This window comes from Meleagris gallopavo, chromosome 1 (genome assembly GCF_905368555.1).
Source record: "Meleagris gallopavo chromosome 1, MGAL_WU_HG_1.1, whole genome shotgun sequence".
Lineage (NCBI taxonomy): Eukaryota > Metazoa > Chordata > Aves > Galliformes > Phasianidae > Meleagris > Meleagris gallopavo.
In genome coordinates, this window is record NC_139404.1 from 164675629 (window position 1) to 164689476 (window position 13848).

General features: G+C 38.2%; 1 protein-coding gene across 5 annotated transcripts in view; it reads right to left on the reverse strand.

The window, feature by feature from the left end:
- ENOX1 (ecto-NOX disulfide-thiol exchanger 1) overlaps nt 1-13848 on the reverse strand; it is a 365131-nt gene that overhangs the window by 77976 nt on the left and 273307 nt on the right. For all 5 annotated transcript variants that reach the window (XM_085215818.1, XM_085215817.1, XM_085215815.1 and 2 more), the window contains one exon: nt 5532-5744. In XM_085215818.1, coding sequence (XP_085071944.1) covers nt 5532-5744 — 213 coding nt within the window. The remainder of the gene's footprint in view (nt 1-5531; nt 5745-13848) is intronic.

The following is a 13848-nucleotide window of genomic DNA, read 5'->3' on the forward strand; positions in this document are numbered from 1 at the left end:
TGTTTGTTTTATCAACTAGGAGAAATATATTGAATACTGGGTAACTCTCAGTAATTTGATAAAATGTCAGAGTACTGTAATACACTGCTAAGGCCATTCAGCAGAGAGGGTGGCGAGACTTGAGGTGCCAATCCTGATCTTTTCAAGGGGGAGAGAAACAGAGTTTTTCTCCTGGATTCTTCAAGAATAGCCTTACTGAGTCAACGCAAAGGTGTATTTAGCCTCACAATCCTGTCATGAATAAAAACAGCAAATTAAGTAGATAAATGTAATTTCCCAATTTGAGGTTCCTTTGGTTTCAGAAACCACAAGCTGTATATCTCTTTGCTGTTACCTCTATGTACATTTTACAGAAAATGCATCAGCATAAGAAATCAAACAAGATTACTGGCAGCAGAAATAAGTAGTAGGCACTCTATATATTGAGTTGTGGAGTGAAAATTGGTTTCAGTAGCAAGGTGGAAAGCGTATCTACAAGATGAATAGGTATAGACTACACAGTTTAGATCTTATGATCATTTTCAAAAAATAAGAGCAGTTAGCACCTAGAATTGTCATGAAATTCTGATTGATGATGTTGTGTACTTGTTTTAGATGGTGCTTTTTAGTTGCCGTGGATGCCTCCTCACATCCTTCCTTATCCCTTTCAGGAAAGTGCAGTAGTGCATCTACATGAGAACTGTTAGACTCAGAGAACCACATCACGTCATTCTGATCACAGCTTCTCATGTAACTGGGATACCACTCACATACACATGGACATTTCCTCTGCTGCCTTGTGGCTTGTGTGACAAAGGTGCACCACTGGTATAATGAAAATTGCAGTACTTTTTCTGACCCTCTCAGAAGTCAGACTCTCCAGGCAAAAGTAGTGACTCACTCAGGTGCTCTTTCCTTCTCTTAAAAAGAATAAATAATGACATTTTTATCCACATATACAAATCTTCATATTTTAAGATTATATAAGCTGCTCCAAACTACATGGCATTAATCCTTGATCACAATTATAGCCGTACCAAGAAAAAGATCTCAGTTTTGTTTCAACTAGTGGCAAAATTTATTTTCAGTACAAATACTTCAGCAGTTCCAGTGAGAATTGCATCTTTTCACTTAAAAAATGTACTAAACTTCGTAACAGTTTTGTTTTTGTTATTATAATGACATAACATTTAGTAGCTGAAGTGGAAAAAAAAGTGTTGTGTAGCTTGCCCATGAGGTCTGCTGCAAATATTAGGATGGCCTACTAGGGCATACTGGCCCAGTTCGAGTGCTGGGGATTGCTACATTGAATTGAATTGCCACTGGATTTCCTAATGTCACAAGTAGGGTTGTTATTTTGCCATTGTGAATAAAAGTTAAGATGATGACTTTTAGACATGTCTAAGAGATTTAGAGGTCTACATCCTGTTTTCAAAAACTGCTTATTGAGAGCCAGTGAACCAACAAATGCTTGCCAAGGTACGGTGAGAACCTGCAGCATCTCTCTTGTCCTTGATGCCAACTAATGCACAGCAGGATCTCAAGGTTTCTGGAAAGTGGCTTCCCTTTCCAGAGATCTCACATCCATCAAGAGGTAAGGACATATCTGTCATCAGTTACAGCGGAATAAATGACTGCAGCTGAAGGTCTGTCGCATGTCGGATGTCAACAATCCCTTTCACAGCACCTTATCACTTGGAGTACTCTTGGAAGGAGGGAGGCTTACGTACAGTTCTTTCACTAGCATTCAGAGCATTTAAACATTACACCAGAAAGATTGTTCTGAACGTTAGGCACCAAAATTTGCTGAAGGCCTAGTGAAATCCACCACATGACAAAGATGTAATCTGGCCAGGAAGCTCTTGGAGAGAAACTACCTTCCCACTCTTACTCCACAACACACAAAAGACTGCTTCATAGGCTCTGAAAAGGGACTTGGTGTCTAAGAACCTGGAAGATTCATCCAATAGATTGACAAAAATTACCAAGTAAGAAGGTGTCATTAGCTGCTCAGTACTCAACCATGGAGCACTTCTGTTAATTACACCATTTGTCTATCTATCTGCATTTAGGGACACCCTCATCTCTTTGTCTAATCCTTGTGATAGCAAAGTTATATTTGAACGAGAGATTTTGGCTCTTATTCACCTATAGGTACTTTTAAAAATGTTGTCTAAGGGCATTGCACAAAGTAGTTTGAAACCTCAGTAAGAAGAAGATTAAATTTACAATGAAGGGATGAGAAACTCTGAGGAAAGAACTGCAGCTTTGGTGTAGTCTGAAAAACAACCCAATGCAGATGTCTCTAGGGCTTCCATTGCTTCCATTTCTCTTAAACATGAAGATCAACATCTATAAGCCTTAGGCTAAAAAGGTGGTTTGGGAGGAAATGAAAAGGAGATACACGGAAAGTCTGAGAGTAGTGTCACATGCAGCAGTGTTATGGAAGCAAAATGGAAGAATTTAGAAATCAAACCACAAAGACAGAATGATCCACATTTCAAGTACTGATTCAAATCTAGAGAAACTAATTAACTTAATAAAAATAAGAAGGTAATGGGCATTTTTTTGTCTTGATCCTTTAAACAACTGAAGAAGCTCTACATGAAGGTTAAAACCCCCTGCAGAACTTAAATCAGAGGCTGTAGGTTGGTGGTATGAGAAAAGCAATACTTTATTTTGCTGATTATCCTGGAACAAATATCTTGGTTGGGTAATTAATTCATGTCTGAACATTTGACCCAAATTTTTAAGGGTAACTCGCTTAGGTAATCTTCTAAATACCTGCAAGCAGAAAATTGTAGCAGGAATTTCAATATCTGTTCTTCATTAGTGTCTGGGCCAATAACCTGAAATGTTCTGGTCACAGAAATCCTCAGTTTTACACTGAGACCCATATAGAGAGTGTATGTGTTCCAAGTGAGTGCACTTCAAGTCCATTTTGTTAATATTTTTCTTCTTCGTTCTCCATAATACACATTGCTTCAATTCTGACATTTATAACTAACACCAGGATCTACCCTTATGCTGTGCTCTTCTGTATTAAGACTGTCTACTCCAAACTAAGCATGTAGAAGTTGGACATCTGGTGCTGGTTCCCTGTGAGTCCTCTATGGGGAGCAGAGAATAGATGGCATTGCCAAGGGATGATTCATCTCACTGGAAGAGTACTACCAGGTGGATCTGATGACTCACCATCTTGAAATACATATTTTTCTCCGCTGGTTATATAAACGGCCCAGAATGGTCAGCTCAGAGTTGGACATCTGAACTTAGAACATGACATGCTATTTTAAAAGTACTGTAATATCTATGTCAAATGGCCACAAAGCTGGAGCATTATGTTAGACTTTCGGATCAGCAGAGAACAGCAGAGCTGGTTTTAGTCACTCTGCAGAATTTAATAGAGCAGCCATCTATTTTGGACAATCATTATTTTCAGATTCATATTAAGTGATATATTGTAGCTCATTATATAGGGCTGTGGGAAAACAATAGAAAAGGAGGCATAAAAACATTCCTCAGATATTAAAATACAAGAAAATTCTTGAAAAAAGGAAGCTCATTTCACAGTCTCCATGTTTAGCAATCTTAGGCATATACATGGGTAAAGCAAAACATCATCCATCTGTTCATAGCAAGTTTGCAGAGAATTTTAATAAGACATTAATGCTAATAATGGCCAATGTTTATGATGCTTATAAAATAACCAATGTGAAGCATCTGGAAAGCTCATAAAATTTGTTCTTATAAAATCCATGGCATGTAACACCTTTCTCTGAGCCTGTGCTTTTGCTGACCTTGTCCTCACAGGCCAGATCTGCCAGAAATTCTTCTTCCAGGCCATTGCTGTGACTGCGTCACTCTGAGAATCATGTTTTGAAGCCAGACCTATTTCTGTTTCTGTACGTTGAACATTCAGCACATTACAGGAACAAACCAGATAGCCAAACTGCAAGTTCCCACCTGAAACTACAGGGATCTCCATTTCCAAGTGACAGATGTTCCACAACAGTTGGTGACAAACGGGCTAATTTAGACAGATTTAACTAACGTTCAGCCTGCTGACAATGGGGGATTATTCTGAATGCAGCTAAAGAAGGTATTTCTGAATACCAGGGCTGGCTGTTGCACACAAAAATGCAGAGATCCTGGTGTGAATTGAACAGCATGGCCATGCATGGTGCCTGTGTCTTACCTCCTCACACTGCCTTTCAGTAGCTGAGATAGAGGACATTGACTAGCAAATTACCAAGCAAATTAGCTGTTTTAAAAAATTTACTCACTGAACATATGTCCACAGAAATCAAGTGCCTTTGTCCCAGATTCTTCCTCCCTAAGTTCAGGAGTCTAAACTCTCTAGGTTGGGAGACTGAGCTCTCCATCATCTATGCAAAAAAAGGGTTTTCCTAATCCAGGAAGCTTGGGCAAGTCCATCTAAACTTCTGCCTTAGGCCATAACTTTTGGGGGAACCAAGGGACCAGAAAAATAGTGCAGAAAAGTTTTTAGAGTTTATGTATTTATAGAAAGATGAGGGGTGTGATTCAGAAATTGCAATGCATCAACTGCATTGTTCTCCATCTGGTAAAATTGTCTCAGTTTTTGTTTTTAATTTCCACACTAGTTCCAGTCTCACTTGAGTATCTTTAAGCTTCTTGCTTGAGCAGTATCATGTAATTTCACAATGTGGCAGTTAGATGAAGGAGATGGACCCAAAGATATTGTAGAGACATGTTAAAAACAGCAACAATGAAATTTCTTTTTCTTGCCTCTCTTTTCTTTTTTTTTTTTTAATTTTTTGTTCTTTTTTTTCTTTTTTTTTCTTTTTCTTCTATCTCTTCTTTTTATTCTCTTCCTTTGAAGAACACTTTTCGGCAAGTATCCTGATTGCTTTTTTATGAAGGAATCCCATTAAGGCAACTTCATTGATTATATTTCTGTTCTAAGGAAATAGCTGCCAGCACTAAATATTTAAGGCCGTTTATCTGCCAAATTAATACTGGCATTGTATCAGCTGAGTAGTCCTGATGCCAGAAGCAGCACAGCAAATTCTTCTAATGTGGGAGTGGCCTGGTACACTGTGAATATATTACTAAAAGTTGCTGAATCCTATTGCCTTTTCCCTAAACCCAGGCTAAAAATATAACCTAATTGTCCTCTATTCTGTAATTGGCCTAGTTAACTAGCTGCATCTCACAGGTTACAAATCAATTCTCTTCACAAAGGCACAATCTTTTTTAGAGCAGCGAGGCTTCTGTCTGGTTCGTTCCTGAAGTGTTAGGTCTACGTAACTGTAGACATTATGCATAGAGCACGTTTTTGTCTGTTAATAAAAGAACTACTGAAACTTTGCTCACCTTGAGAAATAAGCTCTTAGGAATGGTCCTTGTTCCTCCAAATTGCCACAGAGTATGAAATAGGATATGAAGTAGAATATGACTGCATTGCAACTACTTACCCCCAAGCAAACAAACAAACAAATAAAAAAAAAAACCACTACCACCACCACCACCATCACTACAACACCACTGGACAAAAAGAAGTTACTTACATTGAGTCAGGATCCCTGTTAAGGCATTTTTAAAACTCTCCTTGGCTTGCTCCATCTCTTGCTCATGAGCGGCCTTTTCATTCATGAGACGGCGAACGTGGCTGTTTGCAGACTGCACCATTGAATAGAACTGGTTTGCAGAGCGACGATTGACCTCGCCTCGCTCAATCCAGGTAAGCAGCACTGTGATGGCCTCTGAAAACTTGCTATCATCTAGAACAATCAAAGCACAGGTTTTAAACTGCAAGTATAAATACCCCACAAAGAACACGCTTTCTGCTTTGTGTTGCATTAAAATCACTATAAATCATGCTCGTGGTACACCATTTGGTGCAATTTTTGGGTCCTTTGTTCTATCAGATGAAGGATGTAAACTCTGCCATATGTAGCTCCAAAAATCTTCCATCAGGATCTGTTTTCTGCTCATTTTAATAGCCTTCTCACAGTAAAAAGCAACCTCCACCCTCCACAGCTTGACTCCTCTCTTTTGCTACAGCTCTCTTAAGCTGTTCAGCAATTTGAAATGACCTTAGAGTAGAGTGAGGAGACATTTATGTTACCAGACCCACTGAAGAAATGAAATTTGTCCTCATTAATCTGCTTGGTCAAAAGCTCAGTCTTGGAGCTTGGGCTCAGCCCTACTTTTGTCAACAGATTTCACTAACATCACATTCTTAATTAATGAACAATAAGTAATCTGAACAATTCCTGCTTGAAGCACTGATTAATTACAAGGAACTGCTCTGAACAGATGATGTGTCTGTATTTGTTTTTTGTGTTTGTTTGTGTTTCATTTAAAACATTTTTCTTAAAGGAGTCCAAATGAGTCCAGACACATACGTGGAGTACTTCTTTTGGATTATCATTCAGGTAAATGAAGTTATATGTCTCTGCAGGAAGATCAAGAAAACCTAGTGGTTAGATTTCATGCACTCTCTCCCCAGGTAATCTTATTTCCTCTGACAGTGCTCTCAGCTTTGTCAGAAGACTCTTAACACGGCATCCATTACACTTCCGGCTTCACTGGGGTTAAGAAGACACATTTCTTTTTAAGTTCAATTTAGGCTGAACTGCAAGAAAATGTTATTACAACAAAGTGTCTTCCTCTGGAAGCATTTCTGTGCAATTTGATCTTGCTTTTTCCACAGAATTTTATTCTATAAAACTTCAATTTCCCAATAAATCATTTTAAACAGCTCATCTGGTCCTTCCTGTTTAGGTTTCTTCATGCATTTTACATGGCAGGTATACTTTTCTGAAAGAAAAAGCACGCTGTTATGGTATAGAAAAGTAGCGTAATTATAACCAAAAGACAATTAAAATGAAAACTGGAAGATATTAAAACCAACCAAAAGACATTTAAAATGAAAGTTGGACAATATTAAAAACTACCAAAAGACATTTAAAATGAAAATTGGAAGATATTAAAACTGACCGACTGTGTTGGAGGATACAGAAATGTGGAACATTGTAGGACTCTGCATTCTATGTGCAAAGAAGAATGAAATAGTAATACTCAAGTGATGATTTGGGCTTTTATTCTCAATCAGCAATCACTGCCCTAAAAGGCAAGGAGCCTGAAGTGCAGAGAGGACAAGTGACACGCTCTGTGCCCACAACTCTGCAAAGAATGGATTTTACATTGCCTGATCTTTAGCATCTTATTAACTGAAACATGCTTTCAGCTACAGCAACGGGATTTGCTTGCCACAGCTGGATAGGCATGTTCACTTAAGATGCCTGAAAAAAAAAACCCTGCAAAATAAGAGCATCATAACATCCTATCTCTGCATGATGTCTTTTTACGCTAACATGTGATTAATTGTCATCATCATTCATTAAATAATTGTCTGTGGGAAGGAAAAGATAGTCAGGTATCTTTATTTTCCATATTGTTCCCTTTCATTAGTCTCCACTTTCTAGTTTTTCCAGATGCAAACAAGGCAGGTATGTATTAATAGTCCCTGATGAGTGAATTAGCTGAATACAGGCCTCAGAAAAAAAAAGATATAAATGAAACTTGTGCAAAGCCTCTACATACTGCAAGCAAAAACTCTCTAAACTTGGATAAAATCTTCAGCCTGCTGAAATGCATGGGAATTGGATGTCACCGATCCAGTATAGCCAAGAACTCATTCCTAGAACATAATGTTTATTGTAATTACAATAGTCAATAAAAATAACCTGTAAGTGCTGTGGGGAATGTTAGTACGCAATTTCTAACAATCTGTGAAGTCAGGTCATTTTGAGGATGGCACCAGCCTGTTAACACTGAGGATGTGGCTGGCCGTGAGAAGAGAATAACTACACAAATCTTCTTTTCTCTTGTAGACATCATTATCTGTATCATCCCATGTAATTTATCACCCAACACCAAAGTACCATTATCAGTAAATTATCCTGTTCTATCTAGGTCAAAACATGAACAACAAAGTTGGGAATACCTCTGAAGAGGTACACCATGACCAGTGATGAAACAGTGTGCACAACTGGGCAAAAACGTTTCATGGAGCTGCATCAGGAAAATCCACAGATTTTCTGTGCCATTCTACCTTTTTCTTACTTTAATCTCTCCACAATACGTGGCCTCATGTTGTTTTGCTCCAGAATCTACAAGAAATGAAAACACTACTCCTTTTGTTTTGTTTTCATCAGGCACAGTTGGTGTGTACAAGAGATGTTCTTAAACATGCCATCCATCTGTCAGATAGATTCAACCCATTTAAAAGGACATGCCAAAAGCCTGTTTTAACTTACTATACTGCCAGAGAGCTGCAGAGGTCTGTGGGCCTGTTATAGTTAATTTATGGCTCTGTACTAGCAGGAATAAAAAACTTGCAATGGTAAACATCAGAATCTTCATTGATTACATAATTAGAAGATTATAAACATTAAAGAATGCCAGAGGGTAATATATTCACAACAGGAGCACATTAGTTAGTAAAATCTTTACTGATTCAAAATTTCCTTATTTCATCTTCTAGAAATAGAAAAGTTTGAAATATTTTTCTGTTCCAAATTCAAATGCTCAGTGGCTGGCACAAGGTAACTCACTGTGAATTAATTTTCTTCATCCAGAATGCGATGACTCTTTCTGAGCAATCAGAGATTCACTTGGAAAATCAGATTTTTATACCAGATTGTTCATTTATATTTTATTTAGTAGATAAATAGCAGAAGAAATGCAGCAATGGAATCTAATTTAAGCAGAGCATGAACTGTCATGATTGCAGCCATTCATTAAAAAAATAAAACAAACCTCCTAATTCTTTTCAAAATTATTCCCTTGAGGTAAGATGCACATAAATATACACTGTTTAAAAACATACTCTTAAAATAAATTCCTTTATGTAAGACATGCTTTCATATGTAATTGTTCCTTAAAAATGAGTACACGGTGGATTATTTCTTGTACTTAAATTTTTTCTCCTCCAAATTAGAGTATATTTTAAGAAAGTATGGTAGAATCCATCTCCTTCATGTCAGCTTCTGAGTTTGTAGCCCAAGGCTCCTTGTACAGTTAATGGAAAGAAATGGACATTTCATGGGCATGCTTCGCCAGTTTGCCTCCAGCTGTCTACTTGAAGGTGAGGTGAACTGAACCCCAAAAGTGCGTGCTTTCCTCAATCAGCTGCAAAAGGAGCCTGGGATGACCTGCTCAAATACAGCCATCTCTGCAAGAGTCATCGACATTTGGTCCAAGGAATTCCAACTATTATACAAGCACAGCAGCTGCAGAACACCTACACAGTATTTGTGTACGTGTGTTGGGTTTTCAAGTTATACTGTAAGCTGTGATGCACGCTGTGTCTTTTCATATTCCCATCTACTGAGGACGGCTTGCTGGGTGTCTGTCACTAGAGACTTCCAGGTGCTGCTAGACTCAATCACATCCCTCTAGAGATAAGATATTTCAAATTCCTCTTATGTCAACTGAAGATATTTGGCACTTAAATCCTAACTCACAACTTACATGCAATGCAATATAAAGAGAAGAAAATGCATCCCTAGAGCTGTCTGGGAAATTGTCATAGGGGATATTTATATATAAAAAGGAACAATTTTTGACAAATGTTTTGCATTTTTCTGCCCACAATTTGACCACCTGAAAGCAACCCCAAATGGCATCATATTCCTTATAGAAAAAAGCTATGACATGAATTGCGAACAAATAGCAAACTGGGAAAAAAGCATTGGAAACAATGACTTTACTCTCAGTTTATGGAGTTTCCCTGGTGTAAGAGCAGAACTCAGTTCACAGTAATCAGAAATGCTGTGACTCTCAATGTTAAGCACATCTATAATGTGCTTTCACTACAGAGATTATGGTTTCTAAGGCCTCAGCCAACAGACAGGTTAGTCCATCACTCTGAAACTACTCAACCAACCTTAATATTTTTACATGCATAGATATATCTCAAATATGTCCAGCTTTATGTTTTTGAAATTTGAGAGTGACATTATATGCTGAACTTTTACTTAGGGCAATGCCAAACATTAGGGCTACAATTGCTTTTAGCTTTGTTAGTACCACAGAATCTTTCAAGTTGGAAAAGACTTTTAAAAGTCTAGTCCAACTCCTCTGCAATGAACAGGGACATCTACAGCTAAATCAGGTTTCTCAGAGCCCCATCCAGCCTGACCTTGGGTATTTGCAGAGACAGTGAGGGTATCTACCACCTTCCTGGGCAAGCTGTGCCAGTGCCTCACCACCCTTTCTATAAAAAGCTTTTTCCTTATACACAATCTAAATCTCTCTTTTTTTAGGCTGAAACAATTTTGCCCTCTCCAATTACAACAGCCCTGCTAAAAAAATTGTCCCTTTCTTTCTTACAGCCCTCCTTTAGATACTGAAAAGCTGCTTTCAGGTCTCCCCAGAGCTTTCTCTTCTCCAGGCTAAACAGCCTCAGCTGCCTCAACCTGTCCTCGTAGGAGAGGTGCTCCATTCCTTGGATTATTTTGGTGGCCCTTCTCTTGATGCACTCCAACATGTCCATGTCTCTCCTGTTCTGAGAACTTTACATCTGGATATGTTCCCATCCTGAACCTGCCCATCTCATCACAGCCCACTGCCAGAATTTCAAACTGAGCCCAGTCCCGCTATCGCAAAAAGGGACAGAGGTCAGCCAGGAGACTCCTTCACTCCATATAACTGCAGCCATGGGAAGATGTCTGACCAAGGCTAGTCTGTCTTCTGGTTTGATCATTTATTGGCCTATAACTAACACTTCTCAATGGCAAGTGATGAATTCAAAATAGAAAACAATAAATCCCAGCGGGTGGCTGAAGTGGGTGAATCAGGTCAGAGAAAAGGTGCAGTAATGCCACTCATCAGCAAGTCCAGCCAGCTCCTCTGTACACCAGGAGCAACGTGCTTCTCAGCACATACCAGTCTTGGTGCCACAACGCCAACTTATTTTTCTCTTGGCTTAAAAGCTTCTCCTGCACTGACCTAGAAACACAACTCTCCAGTCTGCTACCCTCACTTTTTTTTTTTTTTTTTCCCTGCTCAAATACTTTATATAACTGTGTCATGCACCACACATATCAGTCTGGTACTTTTGGGATTAATAACATTTTTAACCCAATGGCACTGTATAATAAGTGAGAATCTGGGAATACAAATTCTTACTGCCAAAGGGTTATTTTAAAGAAAGATTAATCATCCACCTTACTATTTCTTAAATAGCCTTAACTGTACGCTATTCCTGAGAAACACTTGCTGTTATATAATAAATGACTAGCTAAATTGATAAAAATATACATATACATTTACTAAAAGATATCTTAAAAAAAAAAAAAAATCACTCGCCCCTGCATCATCAAACTCCTTCTTCAAAATTCAGTCAGAGAAGATTCTTCCAGAGGTGGGTTTTGTGTGAGATACAGTGATCCATTATCTTATCCTGAAGACGCCATTATTGCCAATAAGAAATAATTATGAAGGTACTGAGTTTCCTTCCTGCTTCTGAAAAATCACACTGCAAACTTTCAGATCAGCAAGCTGCAATTTGCCAGTTCATAGTAATTAACTCAAGTCATTTTGCAGTGCTGCACATTTAATCAAGTGGGTTCATACAAAAAACTTAACATTTGCATTGATACAATATAGATTAGGTGAGAGAGAGTGATTTTGGTAATACACTTAATAGTGAATGTATTTCTTCCGGGCTGATGGAGCAAGGTGCCTAGGGAACTGGGTTATCGGGGCAGTGATAGCTGAACACACCTTTCACTCCTTTACCAGGAGAGAGAACCAGCCTTGCAACGTGCCTGCTCACAGCCCCTGCGTGAGGCACTAGGAGCCAGATGTACAGTGCCATAGCAGATGTCAGCAGCATATGGAAGAAGGAAAGAGAAGATGATGATCTAAAAAACAAGGAGGCTACGCAAACAGATCTGATGCTAAAGGCTCAGAGCATGTCTACTGTAGGTCTCTGCCTTGATATACCACTGATAGAAAAAAGATCGTGCTAAAAAAAAGGCCCAAAGCCTTTCAGCAGCAATTAAACCTGGAACCCGTTGGATTTGTAAGGAGGACCCCAGCTTTGCCTCCCCCTGTCGCCTGGCACTGAGCTACACCCTGTGGTGTGGTGTGAGAGCTGCCCCTGTGGATAAATCACTGCATTGGTAGCACTGCCCAAATCTGGCTCTCAAGTGCAGCCCGAGAATGACAGCAGCACAGTTCTCTCAGTGAAATCTCCCATTTCCCAAGCAATTAAATGTTGTTTATATTTCAAACGATGTGCACAGGCTGAGATTGTCAGGCTTGATGTTACCTGAATCTTGCACAAGATGCATCCCCAGTTAGTTCACTCTACTGTAACTGCCATCTATTTATTTAAATTTCCAATCTGTTCTCTCTTCAGGGGATAATACAGTGCCTGGCAAAGCAGCAGCTTCTCAATTTTTCAAATTATATATATTTTTTTAATGGAAATCCACATGAATAACTTTCCTGTGCTCATAAAGAGACAGTGTATTTAAAAGGGAGGTAAATACCTGAGTACTGTACATGACTTGCAGGTATTTACTTCTTTTTTTCTCAAAATGTTTTAAAATGTATATTGAGATATGAAGAGATGTCTATATTAGATGGTGGAACTATTTAAGTACCTGCAGGAAATAAGACAGATGTAGTATTTTGAAGGAATTTATTTGCAAAAAGCGATTTCTGAAGATGATTGAGATATGCTCAAATTAAGAATACCATAATGTTTAAAACTCGGCATGGAAACTCAAATGTCATAAGCACACAGAAAAAATGACTTTTTTTTTCCCAAAGCACAGCATTCCATTTAAAGATGAAAGGTTCACCTATCTCTGGTTGTGTGATGCTCTGGATGCCACGTTCCTCTGCCATTTATAAAGCACCCAGGAAAACAGATGAGAAATTGTGCAAATTAGATCCCAAATATCTGCTGCCACATCTCACTGTGTAGTAATAACACAACGTAACTCATGAATTAAAATCTGAAACATGCAGAAAAGAAGAAAGCTGCAACAAAGCAGGAGAAAAGAGGGTTGAATTTTTGTAATGTAATAACAAAAGACGTTATATTTTGCTGGCTTTGTTTGCATGGGAAAGGACTGTTCTCAAAGGCCTTCAAAGGTAGACAATTGGTATTTACAGTCACATTTCACTATAAAATACTTCAGTTTACCAGACTTCACATTGCGAAATTCTTGAGATAATTCATTAAAGAAACACAGACTTTTATCCAAGCCTGGAAGATCTCAGAAAGTGAGGTAGAACTTTCATTAATCTGAGTTACGCTTACTTTTAACTTATTCCTTGGCAATCATATGATAGTCCATTTAAACTACTTGTACTCCCATGACATATTTTGGAATATTTAATTCAAAAGGCAGAGTTGAAGAACACCTTTTGAAAAAGTGAAAATTTCCTTTGCATTTTAACCAATTAGTGCTATTTTTATTTTATTTTTTATTTTTTTCTCCTTCAAGTCCATTTTAGTTTAAAAGCTAAAAAAAAAATCCACAAAACCTAGCAAAAAATAACTTCTCATGCAAAATAATAGCAATTTTATTTTCCTAACTAGCTTGAAAACATGAAATAAATGGCACAAACTTAGAACTAATAAGCATAGCCCTGGTATGAACAGGAGCTTCCTCATGTTACCTACCTAGTCTGACTGCTGGAGCTCATTTCATTCTGACAATCCAGGCTCAGTTTTCTTTTGCCTTCTTGTACTAAATCTGCTGTGACTAATGAAGAGGGCTTGCAAACATTGTATGGGAGTGCATTAAACACATTTAAATCAAGTATTTTGTGACAAGTCATCTTCCCAATGCA